This window comes from Rhinoraja longicauda, chromosome 17 (assembly GCF_053455715.1).
Source record: "Rhinoraja longicauda isolate Sanriku21f chromosome 17, sRhiLon1.1, whole genome shotgun sequence".
Taxonomy (NCBI): domain Eukaryota; kingdom Metazoa; phylum Chordata; class Chondrichthyes; order Rajiformes; family Arhynchobatidae; genus Rhinoraja; species Rhinoraja longicauda.
The window spans coordinates 15,001,311-15,020,693 of record NC_135969.1 but is presented as its reverse complement, the minus strand read 5'-3'; the positions used below and the strand labels follow the sequence as shown (position 1 = coordinate 15,020,693).

General features: G+C 44.5%; 1 protein-coding gene across 3 annotated transcripts in view; it reads right to left on the bottom strand.

The window, feature by feature from the left end:
* Positions 1-19,383, bottom strand: part of camkva (CaM kinase-like vesicle-associated a) — a 93,944-nt gene that overhangs the window by 15,481 nt on the left and 59,080 nt on the right. For all 3 annotated transcript variants that reach the window (XM_078414187.1, XM_078414189.1, XM_078414188.1), the window contains exons 4-5: positions 16,807-16,881; positions 4,121-4,259 (exon numbers count right to left, since the gene is read on the bottom strand). In XM_078414187.1, the coding sequence (XP_078270313.1) occupies positions 4,121-4,259; positions 16,807-16,881 (214 nt within the window). The remainder of the gene's footprint in view (positions 1-4,120; positions 4,260-16,806; positions 16,882-19,383) is intronic.

Sequence of the window (19,383 nt, the reverse complement as noted above, 5' to 3'; positions counted from 1 at the left end):
GTGCTGGAGAATAATATTCTGGAGAGAGAATTGATTATCGGACCGAAAGAAAAGAATGTTAAAAACAGATTCTTCGCAGTTCGACAAAATTGTGTATGTGATCTCCTTGTGCTAAACACTTTAATTCCCCCTCCCATTTCCGTACTCACCTTTCTGTCCTGGGCCACTGTCAGAGTGAGGCAAAACGCAAATTGGAGGAAGTATCTCATATTTCGCTTGGGTAGCTTACAACCCAGTGGCATCAATACTGACTTCTCTAACTTCAAGTAACCCTTGCTTTCCCTCTCTCTACATCCCTCTGCGACTAGTTTCTCCGTCCTCCTGATTAAATTTTACTGATTGTACACCTTGTTGTCACCTTCACTTCAGCTAACAATGATCTATTCTACATTTTCTTTGAACTTTATCCCCTTTGATCTCTCGTTTTCACACACTTACCCTTCGATATATCTATGTCTCCCTCTCCCCCGACTCTCAGTCTGAAGAAGGGTCTTGACCGAAAATGTCACCCATTCCTTCTCTCCAGAGATGCTGCCTGTCCCGCCGAGTAACTCCAGCATTCTGTTTCTATCTTGGATGTGACCAGTGGAGTATTCTGGGGTTAGTGTTTGGGTTCCAGCTGTTCACTATGTCAACGATATGGCTGAGGGAATACATTGTTAAATTTCCAAGTTCGTTGGTGATACTAAATGAGATGATTGTTGATTAAGAACGGAGTGAAGAAGTTTCAGGGTGATGTGGATAATTTGAACTAGTGGGCCTGACCACAGCACATGGAATATAATGTGGCAAAATGTGATTTTACCTGCTTTGGTGAACATAATAGAAAAGCAGAATATTTGTTAAAAGGTGAGAGATTGGGTGGTATTGATGTTTACGGGCTCCTGGGGGTGCTTTTACACAAGCCACTGATGAGGTACGTTCAGGTATAGCATAGATAGACACAAAGTGCTGGAGTAACTCAGTGGATCAGGCAGCATCTCTGAGAAAAACGATAGGCGACGTTTTGGGTTGGGACCCATCTTCAGACTTCAAGTAGGTTTGTAGGTTAATTGGCCTCTCTAAATTTCCCCTAATGTGCAGTTGGTGGGCTAACATGGAACTAGTGTGACCAGGTGATTGATGGTCAGCATGGACTCGGTGGTCTGAAGGATCTGTTTCCATGCTGGATAACTACTGCTGTATACTTGCCGGGTGGCATGGTGGCACAGCGGTAGAGTTGCTTACTTACAGTGCCAGAGACCTGGGTTTGATCCTGACCAAGGGTGGTGTCCGTACGGAGTTTGTACGTTCTCCCTGTGACCTTGTGCGTTTTCTCCGGGTGCACCGGTTTCCTCCCACACTCTAAAGACGTGCAGGTTCGTAGGCTAATTGGTTTGGTATAATTTTAAATTGTCTCTAGTGTGTAGGATAGTGTTCGAGTGCGGAGATCGTTGGTTTGCACGGACTCGGTTGGCTGAAAGGCCTGTTTCCGTGCTGTATCTCTAAACTAAACTAAACTAAAATTCAATAAATGTTCGCATCTCAAGATATCAATAGACAATAGACAATAGACAATAGACAATAGGTGCAGGAGTAGGCCATTCAGCCCTTCGAGCCAGCACCGCCATTCAATGCGATCATGGCTGATCACTCTCAATCAGTACCCCGTTCCTGCCTTCTCCCCATACCCCCTCACTCCGCTATCCTTAAGAGCTCTATCCAGCTCTCTCTTGAAAGCATCCTGCAACTGGGAAATGGAATAAAATATTCTGGTCCATAGCATATATTGTGCAGCACTTGCCCGGTGAGGTAAGGGTTAAGGCACGGGTATAATCATGGTGCAAAGCATATGGAGCCCCTGTGCGCGCAGAAGACTGAGATGTAAAGAGCTAGTCATAGACTTGTTGTGGAGACATATGGTGCACTCGCTGTCGAGCTGGGTATATTTTGAATACTTTTGTTTAAATCATGAGTGTTCTGACGCCGGTGCAGATTGGCTTGGAAGAGCTCTGAGCAGAAGCAGAGCTGACGGTATGAATTAAAAATTTAACAAAAAATAGCTTGGCCCAAACATTTGCTAAAAGTCGCTTGATAAACATCTTCAATGATGTCACCAAATCTCTCTTGCCGTGGGTTTGGCAACCTGCCAATCTCTCTCTGTCGTCAACACCTACCACATATAAAAATAATTGGAAAAAAAATCCACAAATAGAAAGTTGATGCTAATGTTCATCTTAAAGGATTACTCATTGTCAGACTCCATCAAGGGATAATCGTTTTTTTTTTAAAATCACTATTTAATACCCGTCCCTGCAGCCGATTGTGGTTGGCAGGCTATCTTAGATGCACTTAGATTCATTCAGAACTGGGTCTAGAGTCATGTCTAGGACAAGCCAGGTCAGGACAGTATGTTGTAGGAAGGAAATGCAGATGCAGGTTTATACTGAAGATAGGCATGAAATGCTGGAGTAACTCGGCGGGTCAGGCAGCATCTCTGGAGAATAGGATTAGGTGACGTTTCGGGTTGGAGCTCTTTAGATCCACGCCAGGGTCTGATGAAGAATTGTGACCAGAAACGTCACCGATTCCTTTTTCTCCAGAGATGCTGCCTGACCTGTTGAGTTACTCCAGCATTTAGCGTCAATCTTCAGGACAGTGTGTATCCATCCTGAAGAACGTTAGTGAAAAATATGGACTGTTAAAGATGATACTCACCATTACTGATTACTGGTTTTCATTCCAGATTTCTTTAACTAACTGAGTAAAAACATTTCATTCGCCGTGGTGCAAATTTAAACTCATATGCCTGCATTATTTATTTACTGAGAAAAGCTGGACACCATTGGGACGGTCAGCACTTGTTACTTACCCCTAACTGCCCTTGAGAAAAGTGGAGGTGAACTGTCTCAGGTGAAAATAGTCCCATGCTGCAGTTAAACTTACCACCCTCTACCTTTGCAGTTAAATGTTACAGGTTTGGGTGGATTTCAAGATGGGAAGCCTAAGTGAGTGAATGCAGTACACACTGTAGCCACTGTGAGTCAAAGGTAGGGAGGATGAATTTTTCGAGTGGTGAATGGAGTAGTAATCAAATGGACTGCTTTATCCTGGACGGTGCTGACTTTCTTGAGAGTCATTGGAGCCACATTTTTTCAGGTAAGTGAAGAATATTCCTTCACAATTCTGACTTGTGTCTTGAACCAGATCGAAAGGCATTGGGTTCTCAGAAGGTGAGACACTCAATGGAGGATACCCAAATCTGACTTGCTCTTGTAGACACAGAGTTTGTGTAGCTGCACCGGTAGGGTCTCTAGTCAATGATAACTCTTAGTTTGTGGTCATGCACATGATTAACTGGTGCTTTGATATCAAGAGCAGTTATTCTCATGTAGTCTTCCCAATTTATTGGCATTTAGACCAACAACATAAGAACATTAATTAAAGCAGGTCGAGGCCATTCAGCCCTATGTGCCTGCATCACCATCCCACAATGTCATGACTGACCATCTACCTCTGCAGTGTTTGTTTTGCACTATCACCTTATTCCTTGATTATTCTCATACCCAAAAATTAATCAACCCTTGGCCTTGAGACCCCCAAGGTATTTCGATCTGGGACAAGACACCAGCCACAACCTTCCAGGATAGAGAATTCCAAAGATTCCCCACTCTTCTGATGGAAGAAACGTCTACTTTCAATGGGCAGTCAGCACAGTGGTGCAGAGGTAGAACTGCTGGTTCTCAGCGTCAGAGACCATGACTCGATCCTCACTACGGGTGCTGCTTACGCGGAGTTTGTACGTTCTCCCTTAGACAGCGCAGGTTTTCTCAGGATGCTCTAGTTTTCCCCCACATTCCAAAGACATTTCAGGTTTGTAGAATAATTGACTTCTGCATGTTGCCCCTAGCATGTAGGGAGCTGATGCCAAAGTGGGATAACATGGAACTAGTGTGAAAGTGTGATTGATGGTCGGCGTAAAACTCGGTGGGCCGAAGGGCATGTTTCCACGCTGTATTTTAAACAATGTGGCAAGAGTTTTCTTAAAGGGGCAGTAAGGCAGAGGCACGATTGACCTGATGGAAACAATTTGATGCAAATCCAATTTAGTAAAGGACTAATTGATTTACTTATCTGTTACCTTCAGATTTCTGTGGACAATCTTGAGGGAATGCAAGTAAGCCACAGCCTCCAATACTTGTCGGATTACATTGCTGGTATCCCGTTCTGAATAGTATCCTTGGTCCAGAATCCAGTCAAAAACCTCCCGACCTGTGGCGCTGAAATAAATAGTAAGAGTTAGTCATGGAATCTACCCAAAATTTTCAGTGCTCCAATTTTCCAATGTGCTGTTGGTAGGCATGGTAAGAAGCTGCAACGGTTAACGTTTTAGGAGAGTCTGAAGAAGGGTCTCAACCCAAAACGTCACCCATTCCTTCCATCCAGAGATGCTGCCTTTCCCGCTGAGTTACTCCAGCATTTTGTGTCTATCTTCGGTTTTAGACCAGCATCTGCTGTTCCTTCCTACAACATTTTAAGATGGGTTTTAATTCCAGCAATTATAATAACCGTAAAGGAAAAAAAAAATTAAAGTGAGGATAAAAAAATTGAATCCATCACACTAGTTGTGACAGGGGACATGACTCACCAACTCAGTCAGTGTGTCGTTCCTTTGCACACCTCAGAGTGTGTCGTGTAGCTTTTGCTTCCATGGCAACACCTGCCCTTTTAAAATTACCAGCGCCATTAACAGCAGCTCCATTTCAAATAGCAAAGGTTTGTTCGAATGGAACAATTCAGTAGCTTAAATGGTGCCAACTCTGCGCCAATCAGTGGCTATATATTCATTTACAAGGAGTGGGCATTGCTGGCAAAGCTGGCATTGTTGCCCATCCCTAATTACCCCCCAATAAGGTCGTGGTGACTGGCAGACTTTAGAGATACAGCTCGAAAACAGGCCCTTCGGCCTACCGAGTCCATGTTGACCAGTGATCACCCCGTATGCACGAGCACTATCCTACACACTAGGGACAATTTATATTCTTACCTAACCCAATTAACCTACAAACCTGTATATCTTTGGACAATCTGCTTGGCAACCTTTGGCAACCTGTAACATTTAACTCCTTTGTTCCTGATGGCTTTGAGTGTCTTCAGTGCTGTTAGGAGCTTCATTCATTGAGCCAAACAGAGAGCATACCAGAAACTCTTAATGTGGCTAGTAGTCAAAAAGTCACGTAGTTACTTGGGTTTCTTAGGCACAGGGAACATGTAAAGGGGGCTTTCAGAAGATATTTAATCTCTAGTCCAAACCCTACTAAGTGTTAGTTGTTACACAGTTGAAAGATTGGTTCTGGTTGAAGAATGCTCCTGACCCAAAACATCGCCTGCCCCTTCCCTCCAAAGATGCTGCCTGACCTGCCGAGTTCCTCCAGCACTTTGTGCTTTTGCTCAAGATTCCAGCATCTGCAGTTCCTTGTGTTGCCATTACCCTGTCGCCCACATTCTGGGGTGGGGGGGTCACCATTAGCTGGCTCAGTTGCAGAAACCCCATGTCTACAAGAGCAGGTTAGATGTTTCGTATCCTCTATTGAGTAGCTCATCTTCCGAGATCCCAAGGGCTTTCGATCTGGGGCAAGACTCAAGTCAGAAGGTTTCTTTGTTGTTGGCACAACTTTGGTTTGCTTTCCTATATCTGAGGCAGACGTTTAGTAGATACATCCCATATTAATCCCCATTGTCGTCCCGCAGTTAAAATAATATCAGTCTATTTGAGCATGGCTGTAGCTTCTTGGGATTATTTTTTTTCCCCCCAATTCCTTTGCTGCTTATAGAACAGGTGGTCTTTCTTGGTCCTTTTTTATGCTCAGTAATTGACACTGATTGAGACTGCACAGTGGCACAGCAGTAGAGTTGCTGCCCTACAGTGCCAGAGACCCGGGTTCCATCCTAATCATGCATGCTGTCTGTGCGGAATTTGAACGTTCTCCCTGTTTTCTCCGGGTGGGTTTTCGCCGGGTGTTCCGGTTTTCTCCCACATTCCAAAGACATGCAGGTTTGTAGGTTAATTGGTTTGTAGGATAGAATGGGTGATTGTTGGTCGGAATGGACTCGGTTGGCCAAAGGGCCTGCTTCCATGCTGTATCTCTTATCAAAAACGAAACTAAAACCAAAAACTAAACTAAACCGTTATCATTCCTGTTTGCTGCAATACGTTGCCTGCATCAAAACCTTTGCATGATTTTGATATCTAACATGCATTTCAATGTAAACTTAAATTACAAGTGTTTTCTGATCTTCAGCATCGTCTAAAAGCCTGTTTACAAGTGCAGCATATGCTTTACACACCCATGAACTGTAACCAAATGATGCAAGCACACCATAACAACTCTATGGCACAGATTGTGTTTTAACTATGCGCACAAATTCTCAACAATTTAGTTGTGAGAAATTGACTCCACCATCTATATCGGAGCTAGTTAAACACTATAACTGATAGCACTGCGTAAATGAACAGCTTGACCCTTAGTCTCACCTGTTAAGATGGTTCTGTTTCCCCAAGCGTAATTGATTTGAAAGGTCACACTGTGGCACATTGAATCAATGTCCATTGAGATCTGCTGGAAGAACAAGCTGCCAGGGCTCATTTCTGCCCATTAGGAAATGATTTAGATAATCCAGTGGTTTCAAGATGAATCTATAACATTGCATCAGCATTGATAGCATGTTTTAAAGCACTGCACAGGAGTTGACAGTCCACGGGATAGAACCTCATCCCAAAGACATAACACTCCAACCAGGAAGGACTTTCAAGCCAGAAGCATGGAACTGCAGATGCTGCAATCTTGAGCAAAACACAGTGGAGTAACTCAGCGGGCCAGGCGATGTTTCAGATTGGGATTCTCCATCATACTCAGATGTCTGATTCTGAAGAAGGGTCCTGGCCTGAAACATCGCCTGTTCATTCCCTCCACAGATGCTGGCAGACATCTGGCATGAAGATGCTTCGGTCATTCGAGTCCGAAGAAAGGTTCTGACCCGAAATGTCACCTGTCCATTCCCTCCACAGATGATGCCTGACCAGTTGAGTTACTCTGTTTTTTGCTCAGGAGTTTCCACTGATGGAACTGTTCGCATCCTAGTATCCCTCTTTCCCTCTTGTTATCCCACCTTCCTCAGCCAACAATGGGCCATTATGGGCTCCACCCTTTCAGAGGTCATCTGTTGCCGGCCCTGATTTGTTCTGGCCTTTTCTTGCCTCCAGTGCATTCTCCCTCCCCCGCCCACCCCACTTTCAGTCTGAAGAAGAATTCCGACCCGGAAACGTCACCCATCCTTTTTCTCTAGAGATGCTGCCTGACTTGCTGAGTTACTCTAGCATTTTGTGTCTAGCTTCGAGATGAACCTGCATCTGCAGCTCCTTCATACACGATTTTGATATATTAATGTTTTGCTATTCCTATACAGAAGTTTGCATTACATCTCCCAGAAATGAGACAAGACAAATGGTACGGCAAACCTAATGTGTGGGTGAGTGGTAAAATCTGGGAAGAGGTGATGAGAATGTGGGAAAAATGTTAAAAATGGGATTGATTAAGTAAAACGTAGAACAGTACAGCACAGGAACAGGCCCTTCAGCCCATGGACATTGCGGCCTGAACGATCTGTTCCTGTAGTGTGTTTGTGATCTCTGCAGTCTTATTCAGCAAATAACCTACACACTATATTTGACACAAAATGTTGGAGTAACTCAGTGGGACAAGCAGCATCTCTGGAGAAAAAGGGATGGTTTCCTCCCACACTCCAAAGATGTACAGGTTTCTAGGCTAACTGGCTTGGTAAAATTGTAAAAAAATGTCCCGAGAGTGTGTTGGATAGTGTTAGTGTGCGGGGATCGCTGGTCGGCATGGGCTCGGTGAGCCAAAGGGCCTGTTGCATTGCTGTATCTTTAAACTAAACCAAACTAAACTAAAAGATGCTGCCTGACCCGCTAAGTTACTCCAGCATTATGTAGCTATCTTTGGTATAAATCAATATCAGTTCTTTGTTTCTACATTATTTTTGACAATAAATAATAAAAAACGGTAAATTGTGAATATTAATGTCATTAGCTGCTGATCTATAACCATTACCATCACTAATATTAGTGCTCCTGTGATTTAGGTTTCACCTCCTGGTGTCTAGATATATCTTTTTACTGGAATTGAACTGGAAGCTTAAATCAACACAAAGTCTTTCCCCTTAATCTTTACACTGTTGTTTGTTCCATGTTAAAATCCAAAAGTATAGTAATTTTCATCACCGATTTTCCCCATAAACCAGTATAAGGGTCATCTTCAAATTCGTATTATGGACGAGAAAGATCAATATCTATTTACTTCTTTAATGTTAATGAATTTTTGCTTAAAAGCCCCCCCCTTAAAAGCCTGGTGAGCCACTCAACATCCTAACCGTGTTCTCTGCCAGTGTTGCTGGCAAATGTTGCTTGGAGACTTTCTGCATTGCTGCCAAAGAAATTCTTTGCATATGAAAATTAAAAAGAAAACGCAGATGCTCGAAATCTAAAATTGGAAACTGAAAATGCTGCAAATAGGCAGCGGGTCAGGCCACAGCTGTGGGAAGGGAAGCGGAATTAACGTTTCAGGTCACAGACACTTCGTCAGTTGGGGATAATCACTGAACAGAAACTTAACACAACTAGCCTCGGCTACAGTGGCTACAAGAGTAGGTCAGAAATACGACCTCCTTTGGTAAATGACTCACCTCCCGACTCCACACAGCCTTTCCACCTTCTGCAAAGAATAAACCAGGAATGGAATAAGCCTTTACAGGAAGGGGTGGAGCAGAAGAGGTTTACCAGAATGTTGTAGGAAGGAACTGCAGATGCTGGTTTAAACAGAAGACTGACGCAAAAAGCTGGAGTAACTCAACACGTCAGGCAGCATTTCTGGAGAAAAGGAATGGGTGACATTTCAGGTCGAGAGAAGGGTTTACCAGAATGTTGCCTGGACAGGAGGGTATTAACTATAAGGCAAGGTTGGACAGACTTGGATTATTTTCGCTGGAACGCCAGCGATTGAGTGGAGACCCTATAGAGTGAGTTGGACCTATAGGCCTGTTTGTGTGCTGTATAGCGTGGAAACACGCCAACTTGCCCGCGCTGACCAACATATCTCATCCTCACGGCGCTTGTCCCACCTACCTGCATTTGGCCCAAATCCTTTTGAACCTATCCTATCCATGACCTGTACTCTTGTAGATTATTCCACAGTAAAAAAGAAACCATGACATCAAGAAACATGCACCGCCAAAAGCTTCATTTTATTCAAAAATATATAGTTCTCAAATCCAGTCATTTACTTGAACACAAGTGGCATGTACTGTCGTATATTTTTATCCTGTGGGACATCCTGGGGGGGGGGGGGGAGCAGAGGACAGAGAGGCCGTCGGGATTATAATGAATACTTTTGTAACTTTGTCAACAACCTATGCTCATCATTATCATCATCATCATCATCATCTTCAAATGCTGCTGACAACACTTTTGTGACCCTGCATCAGGCGTGTTCAATGTTGGCGGAGCCTTGCGTAAGAAACCTGAAGATTTGCGCTCCCTTTCTCACAACTGTCATCTTAATGAGGACAAAATGTAAATTCGGAAAGTTACATTTTCTCAAGAGCTAAAATTATCACGTTGCCAAGGGGACGGAATGCTGGTTGCTGACAGCATTCATTTCAAACCAGTCGGGAAGCTATTGTTGAAGCTTTCCAAAAATACAATGGGACAGGTAGGATTAGATAATCCGCAGTCCTCGAAGGAGCCCAGGAAATACTAAGAGCTCAACTTATTCATAAAAATGTTGCCACAACTCACAGCCAAGGGATGTTGGGGAAAGGGATAATCTGGAGTTGGGACATTGATCAGTCCAGCACAGGAACAGGCCAGTGGTCTGAAGAAGGGTGTCGACCCGAAACATCACCCATTCCTTCTATCCAGAGATGCTGCCTGTCCCGCTGAGTTACTCCAGCATTTTGTGTCTATCTTCAGTGTAAACCAGTATCTGCAGTTCCTTCCTACACAGGAACAGGCCCTTTGGACCTCAATGTGCCGAACATGATGCCAAGATGATCTAATCTAAAAAAGAAAGAGGAACATTTCGTTCAACTTATCCTTCCCGCCCAAGCTGTCTACCCGAGCTAGTCCATCTGCCTGCGTTTGGTCCATATCCCTCCCAACTTTTTTTACCCATGTACTTAATTAAATGTCTTTTAAATATTGTGATTGTTCTCACTTCTGTAGCTTCCTCTGGCAGCTTGTTCCATATACCCATCACCCCGTGTCAAAAAGCTTCCCCTTCAGGTCCCTTTTACCTCTCTCCCCTCTCTCGTTACATTCATTCCCTCTAGTTTTAGACCTTGGAAAAAAGACAGTGACTGTCCACCTTCTCCACACCCCAAAATATTTTATATACCTCTATACGATTATCCCTCAACCTCCTATGCTCCAGGGAAAAAGTCCCAGGCTATCCAGCCATTCCTTTTAACTCAAGGCCTCCATTCCTGGCATTATCCCTGTGAAGTTTTTCTGCACTCTTTCTAGCTTGGTGATAATGTTCCTGTACTGCACATGACACTCCAAGTGTGGTCTCACCAATGGCTTGTACAGTTGCAACATGTTCATAAGTTATAGGAGCAGAATGTGGCCATTTGGCCCATCAAGGCTACTCCGCCATGCAATCATGGCTGATCTATCTTTCCCCCTCAATGAATTCCCTCTCAATTAATTTCACCACCTTCAGATTCTTGGATAGTGTGGATGTGGAGAGGATGTTTCCTCTAGTGAGAGTCTCGGACGAGAAGTCATAACCTCAGAATTAAAGGATGCTCCTTTAGGAAGGAGATGAGGAGGAATTTCTTTAGTCAGTGGGTGGTGAACCTGTGGAATTCTTTGCCACAGAAGGCTGTGGAGGCCGTCAATGGATATTTTGAAGGCAGAGATAGACATATCCTTGATTAGTAAGGGTGTCAGAGGTTATGGGAAGAAGGCAGGAGAAAGAGGTTACGAGGGAGAGATAAATCAGCCACGATTGAATGGAAGAGTAGACTCGATGGGCCGAATGCCCTGACCGACAAAGGCAAGCATGTCATTTACCTTCTTCACCATCCTGTCTGTCTGTGTCAGGAGGTTTAATACTTGACCATATGCTGGTAAACATTTTAACCCTGTGGGTTTCCTTGAGCTAGAAATTGAGTTAAACAGACACAAGGAACTGCAGACGCTGGTTTACTAAAAAAAAAGATACAAAGTGCTGGAATAACTCAGTCAGGCAGCATCTCTGGAGAGCATGGAGTTAAGCGTCTGAGACAAATAGACTCAGAAGACAATAGAAGAAGTCACAAAGTGCTAGAGTAACCCAGTCAGGTCGCACCCCTGGAGATCATGCATCGGTGACATTTCAGGTTGGGACCCTTCTTCAGACTCCGAATCTTCAGTCTTCTTCAGATTTCTGGGTGGGTTTTCTCCAGGATCTCTGGTTTCCTTCCATACTCCAAAGACGTACGGGTTTGTAGATTAATTGGCTTTGGTAAAATTGTAAATTGTCCTTAGTGCATGTAGGATAGTTCTAGTGCACGGGGATAGCTGGTAGGAGAAGACTCGGTGGGCCGAAGGGCCTGTTTCCACGCTGTATCTCTAAACTAAACTAAACTAAGCAGGTGATTTCTTTCTCCAAAGCTCATTCATGAACCAGGTGCAGTTTTATAACAATCATTCTTGGCCAAAGACGTTTCCCTAAATTCCGGATTTCAATCTCCTGCTGCCTTACTGGGTTTTGAACTCATGCCATCAGATCAATAGGCAGGCCTCTGCGTTAGTAGTGCAGGAACTAACTACTGTGATACTTCACCACTGGTTTAATCCCTCAGGCTGTGCAACGGAATTCAAGTCCAAGTATGCATAGCCTGAAAATATCCCAAATCTAAATTACAAATTTATAAATGTTAACAGATGCTGTAAGTAAACATAATGAAAGTTTTATGCAGACAAGGAACTGTGGATGCTGGAATCTTGAGCAAAAAAACAAAGTGCTGGAGGAACTCGACGGCTCAGCCAGCATCTGTGGAGGGAATGAATTGGCTTAGTTTCAGGTCAGGACCCTTCTTCACACTGATAGCAGTGGGGAGGAAAAAACTGGAAAAGAGAGGTGGGGTGGGGAAACAAAACCTGGTAAGTGATAGGTGGATGCAGGTGAGGGGGGTGGTGGGGGGTGATTTGCAGATGGGTTGAATAAGTGACAAAGGCTAGAGGTGAGAAAGGGTCATAAGGATGACAGATAGAAAAGTACAGCACAGGAACAAGTCTCTTCGGCCCACATAGTCTGTGCCGAGGTTGGGAGGTCATGTTGCAGTTATACAAGATGTTGATGAGGCCGCGTTTACAGTATTGTGTTCAGTTCTGGGCACCAGGTTACAGGAAAGATGTTGTTAAGATGGAAAGGGTGCAGAGAAGATTTACGAAGATGTTGCCAGGTCTCGGGGGCTGAGCTATAGGGAGAGGTTGAGTAGGCTGGGACGCTATTCCTTTGAGCGCAGGAGGATGAGGTGATCTTGTAGAGGTGTGCAAAATCATGAGAGGAATAGATCGGGTAGACGGCCAGTCTAGTAGGGGAATCAAGAACCAGAGGACATAGGTTTAGGGTGAGGGGGGGAAAGATGAGGGGTAACCTGAGGGGTAATATTTTCACACAAAGGGTGATGGGTGTATGGAACGAGCTGCCAGAAGAGGTAGTTGAGGCAGGTAGTATCGCAATGTTTAAGAGGCATTTGGACAGGTACAAGGGTAGGACAGGTTTAGAGGGACACGGGCCAAATGTAGACTGGGGGGGACTAATGTAGATGAGACATGTTGGTCGGTGTGGGCAAGTTGGGCCGAAGGACCTGTTTCCACACTGTATGACTCTTTAACTCTACATTCTCCAGAGATGCTTTCTGACCTGCTGAGTTACTGTAGCACTTTGTGTGCTTCTGCGTATTAACCAGCACCTGTGGCTCCTTGTTTCTACACTCTTACTCTGTACTTCACTGAGTGCCAGCCAGAATTCTTGTAGTCAATTATTTTGTACAGATGTAAATATCTCTGGATCGGATTCCAGCAGGAAGAATAAATGAAACATTTGGACAGAGAGGAGCTTAAATTCGCAGGAATTGTTAGGTGGGGGAAGAAGACAAAAGGTCAGAATGCAATTTGGAATGAAAATAAGATAACATTCTCAATCTGGTAATGGGTTGAGTTTTCTCAAAGCTAGTTTACGAAAAAATAAATGCAGGGGGCAAAAAAAGTATCTGGAAATGTTGGATCAGATACACTTTGAATCTGCAATGAATCATACATCAAGAGTCTGTCACATTGAAGTTGTCTCCAGACCTGCAGTCAACATGCAACTTCAAAAGCTTTCCTCGGCTTTCATGGGTTTGACACAGTGGGCCTTTATTTTCGCAAATGTAAGCTGGTGCACAGACACACAACAAAACACAAGCTCGGCATCGGAGCAGATTTATCTCTCACATTCATGAACATATTTCAGTGTGGTGCCTTGGGCAGCTTCCAGTCCTGGAGGAAGTTATCTGCGGCAGAGAGCTTATTCAGCAAATATTTAATCAGGGCAGATGGCTGTGAGAAATTAAATAAAGATGAGTCAAGACTTGGCAGCCGAAAGAACGATAAAATATCAGACCAGCGGCAGTGGTTTCAATTGATTGCATCCTCACCTCTGAATTGAAGGTTGAAGGCCTGATCTGAAGAAAACATAGAACAGTGCAGCACAGGAACGGGCCCCTTGGCCCATGATGATTCAATTCAATTACACTTTATTGTCACATGCACCTAGGTACAATGAGATGCTTTGTTTTGCACACAACCTGGTAAAATCATACAGCAGACCTCACCTCGGCAGGACACAAGAGTCGCCACGTTTCTGGCGCCGACAAAGTTACAAAAAGTTAATTGAACAGTCATCTTCTCACAGTGGCGAACCAGATCTGCCACCGCATGTGACAGCAGTCCCACCCCCCGCTGGGTCCCCCTTTGTTCTCGGCACAAATCTGTCTGAAGCATCTTGACCCGAAACGTCACAAATCAGTCTGCAGAAGGGTCTCAACCTGAAACGTTATCTATCCCTGTTCTCCAGAGATGCTGCCTGACCTGCTGAGTTACACCAGCACTTTGTGTCTTTTTGTGTAGTTTAGCTTAGTTTAGATACAATGCGGAAACAGGCCCTTTGGCCCACCGAGTCTGCACCGACCAGCGATCCCCGTACACTAACGCTAGACTAAACACACTAGGGACAGTTTACAAATTTACAGAAGCCAATTCACCTACAAACCTGCACATCTTTGGAGTGTAGACGGAAACCAGAGCACCTGGAGAAAACCGTCACGATCACGGGGAGAACCGTATAAACTCCATACAAACAGCGCCCATAGTCAGGATTGAACTCGGGTCTCTGGCGCTGTAAGGCAGCAGCTCTACTGCTGCACCACCCTGCCGTGCTGTGTATTAACCAGCATCTGCAGTTCCTTGTTGCCGCATGAAAGGAAGGGAGCTCCCTTCACCATTACAACAGTCCTGCTGATGCACATCACCTACCACTTAAATTCCTGTTTCAGCAAAGCTGAAATAGGCAGCTGAAATCTCTCAGGACCAGGCCAGCATCAACCCCCAATTGATCTCACGAACACAACTGTGATTAAGAAACTAGATACGGAGCAATCTTTGAAAATCCCCTGGGGGCTAAATGTTGACAGTCCCTCAGCCACAGAACACCCTGTTCTCTTATACAAATGGAACACACAACCTTGCTGCAGGAGTTGCCATTGCTGCCAGCTACTTAATGTAAAGAATTATGAGCTTTCCAGTGTAATAAATGCAAAAAGCCTCCTAGGAGACCCACTTTATGCTAAACATTTCTCCGCCAATCTCACACCCTGGAGCTTGTTATACCACAGTACAGAGTCAAATCAAATATAATTCAGCTTTGGGACTGGGCCTCACCTCTTGATCATCACCAAAGTTCACCTCAACAACCATTCTTCACATTCTTTAAGAATTTAGAGATACAGCATGGAAACAGGCTCTGACCCACGAGTCCATGCCATCCATGACCCACGAGTCCATGCCAACCAGCGTCACACCAGTTCTATGTTATTCCACTTTCTCATCCACTCCCCACACACTAGCATCAATTTACAGAGGCCAATTAACTTATAAACCCGCACATCTTTGGGATGCAGGAGGAAACCCACGTGGTCACAGAGAGAACGTGCAAACTCCATACAGACAGCGCCCGAGGTCAGGAACGAACCTGGGTCTCCGGCGCTCGGACGCTGCAGCTCTACTGCTAAGCCGTTCTATTTGTGGCGTTTCTGGTCAGGGCTGGGCCTCACTTCATGATCATCCCCACAGTTCACCAAATGGATCCCGACTAAAATGTAACCTATCCATGTTCTCCAGAGATGCTGCCTGACCTGCTGAGTTATTCCACATTCTGTGTAAGCTGCAGGTGGTGGTTTGTGTAAACCAGCATCTGCAGTCCCTTGTTTCATCATCCTTTGTGCTGGTGCTTTGTGGAATGCTTACAAGGAAAATGTACAAACTCCACACAGAGAGCACCCCATGTCAGGATTGAACCTGGGTCTCTGGCGCTGTGAGGCAGCAGCTCTACCAGCAGTGTTTCTTTTTGTTTCTCTCTACAGATGCTGCCTGGCCTGCCGAGTATCTCCAGCGTTTCCTGAGTTCGGATTTCCAGCACCTTCGGTTTTTTTGCTGTACAGTTCACTATGTGTGAGGATAGAGAAGATTAGAGATCTTAGCGAGGAGAAAGGATGTATTTTGTGTGTTGGCCCTTTAGGTTGCTTTCACCAGAACGAGGCAGTTCTTTGCCTGCTGGCTTCAGAAGATCTACATACATCTATAGCAATCGATCCACTCTTTTAAATATTTATTCTAACGACACTAGCTGTTATGCTTATGTCACTGAAGATAGACACAAAGTGCTGGAGCAACTCAGTGGGTCAGGCAGCATCTCTGGAGAAAAGGAATAGGTGACCTTTCGGATCGAAACCCTTCTTCAGACAGGGTCGGGGGAGAGGGAAACGAGAGGTTATCCCCTCTTTCACAGCAAACAATGGACCATTGTGGGCTCCACCTTTCCTTGTTCATCGGTACCTGCTCTGATTTGTTCTGAACCTTTTCATACTAGTTTAGCTTACATAAGCCATGTGCTATATATTCAAATTGGTGCAAGGATGTTGTTCTTGTGATGCAGGCAACACAAATGACTGTGGCTTAGTTTCGTTTTTAGTTTGGAGATACAGAGTGGAAATAGGCCCTTCGGCCCACTGACCAACGATCACCCATGCATTAGTTCAATCCTACACACTCTAGGAACGATTTACAGAAGCCAATTAACCTATAGGTCTTTGGTATGTGGGAGGTAAACGGAACACCCGGAGAAAACACACGAGGTCACAGGGAGAACGTATAAACTCTGCACAGACAGCAACTGTAGTCAGGATCGAACCCAGGTCTCTGGCGCTGTGAGGCAGCAGCTCTACCGCTGCGCCACCCTTTCCTTGAAGTCAAATCCTTTTGAGCTGTTAATAGACTTGTTATCCAGCCAAAGGTCAGGGTTCCCTTAAAATTATAACAACATTTTATCTTAACATGTAAAATGTCAGATGGATAGATGGGGCGTTGGCAGCCATTTGGTCATCATTCATCAGGCCAGCTCCAGCCCTTCCCACCCCAGCTTTCCGATACCGTTCACTCACAGTTCCAGGAAGATGAAATATTCCTTGCGTGTTTCAAAGACATCCACCAGCTGCAATATGTTTGGATGCTTCACCCTGGGAGAAAGAACAAAGTGTTTCAGTATTGGCTGAAGAAGCAGGAAACCTGCGCTCCCTGAGGATAGAGAGAAGCAAATCAATACTAATGACGGTGAGAGCTGCAAACATCTCCAAAAGTAACAGTCTCTTGTGAGGACAAACTAAACTAAACTTTTCAATATACTCCTGTGTCTCATGTAATCTCTTTTAGCTTATTCTGACCATTTATTGAGCTGTCGTTTATTGCATATTTCTCTTTCTTTCATTTTTGCGTTAATGTGCCTGTAAAACTGCAGCAAAAGTAAGAATTTTATTCTTCCGTTCCTGACACTCAAACACTCTACACTCTTCATGCAGGGACATAAATGTCATCTATCAGGCAAGAGGTACAGAAGTTTGAAAACAACTTACCTCCAGATTTAGGGACCGTTTTTCCCAGCTGTTATCAGGCAGCTGAACGGTCCTCTCATCGGTTAGAGTGCAGTCCTGACCTCCCGTCTACCTCAATGGAGACATTTGAACTATCTTTAATTGGACTTTGTCAGACTTATCAATGTTATATCGTTGCACTAAATGTTGTACCCTTCATCTTTTATCTGTGCTCTGTAGTTGGCTTGATTGTAATCAAGAAAGAATGATTCCAGGAATGTGTGGGTTAGCATATGATGAGCGTTTGACAGCACTGGAAAGGATGTTTCCACTGGTGGGAGAGTCTAAGACCAGAGGGCATAGCCTCAGAATTAGAGGCCGCTCTTTTAGAAAGGAGGCGAGGAGGAATTTCTATAGTCAGAGGGTAGTTAATCTGTGAAACTCATTGCCACAGAGGGCTGTGGAGGCCAAGTCAGTGGATATTTTTAAGGCAGAGATAAACAAATTCTTGATTAGAAAGGGTGTCAAGGGTTATGGGGAAAAAGGCAGGAAGGGTGGAATTCAACAGCAAAGAAACTGGACGTGCGGCCCAACTTGCCCATGCGGACACTACCCACGTTTGGCCTGTACGCCTCTAAACCTTTCCGATCCACACACCTTTCCAAATGCCTTTGAAATGATGTATTTAGCACTTGCCTCATCTACCCCCTCTGTCAGTTCGTTCCAGATACTGTCCACCCTCTGTGTGAAAAAGTTGCCTCTCTGGTTCCTATTAAACCTTTCCCCTCTCACCTTAAAATGAATAAACCTCTACAGGTTTACTGTTGAAAGTATCCTCACTGGTTTGCATGATGGCCTGGTAAAGGTAATTCCAAAGCAGTGGAATGCAAGAGGCTGTAGAGAGTGGTGCACTCAGCCTGGTCCATCATAGGGTGTAGGAAGGAACTGCAGATCCTGATTTACACCAAAGATAGAAACAAAACGCTGGAGTAACTCAATGGGACAGGCAGCATCTCTGGATAGTAGCAATGGGTGACGTTTCAGGTCGAGACCCTTCTTCAGATGTCTGAAAAAAGGGTCTTGACCTGAAACCTCACCCATTCCTATCTAGAGATGCTGCCTCTTCTGCTGAGTTACTCCAGCATTCTGTGTCCATCATCGGGTACAGCCCTCCCCACCATCAAAAACATCTACATGAGCTACTATCTCAAGAAGGCAACATCTATCAGCAAGGATCCCACAATCCAGGCCCTTTCCTTGTTACTTCCCTTGTGCAGAAGGTGTAGAAGCCTGAAGTCTCACATCAGCAAGTCCAGGAACAATACTCTCTATAATAAGGTTCTTGAACCAACTTGCCCAGCCTCAATCCTACCTCAGTATAGAACACTACAGACCACCTCTTGCGCCACCATGTTGTTTTCTAATTGTGATTTGCAATAATGTTTAGTTTAGAGATACAGCACAGAAACAGGTCCTTCAGCCCATCTGTGCTTGCGCCGACCAGTGGCCTCCGCACACTGGCACTTCCTACACACACTAGGGACAATTAACAATTTTACCAAGCCAATTAGCCTACAAACCTGTATGGCTTTGGAGTGTGGGAGGAAATAGGAACACCCGGAGAAATCCAGGTCACGGAGAGAACGTACAAACTCCGTACAGATAAGCACCATTAGTCAGGATCGAATCCGGGTCTCTGATGCTGTAAGGCGCCAACTCAACTGCTGCACCACCGTGCCGCCCTGTCACATGTCTCGTTTCATTTTTCATTGCCTTTTCATCTTTTTTTGCATTGTCTTTTATTTTTGCCTTGCAGAATTTATATGTATTTTATGGTAAATCTATGGATTTGTGATGCTGCTGCAAGCAAGATGTTCATTGTGCCTGAACATCACTGTTTCTGTGCACATGACAATAAACTCAAATTGATAAACGACAATACTTACAATGAACAGAAACAAAGAACTGGCGATGCTGGTTTATACTAAAGATAAACATTTATTGCTGGAGTAACTCAATGGATCTGGAGTAAAAGGAATAGGTGACATTTGAGGACGGTACTCTTCATCAGAGGAGCCTGAAGGGTCTCGACCTGAAACGTCACCCATTCCTTCTACTCAGAGATGCTACCTAACCCGCTGAGTTACTACA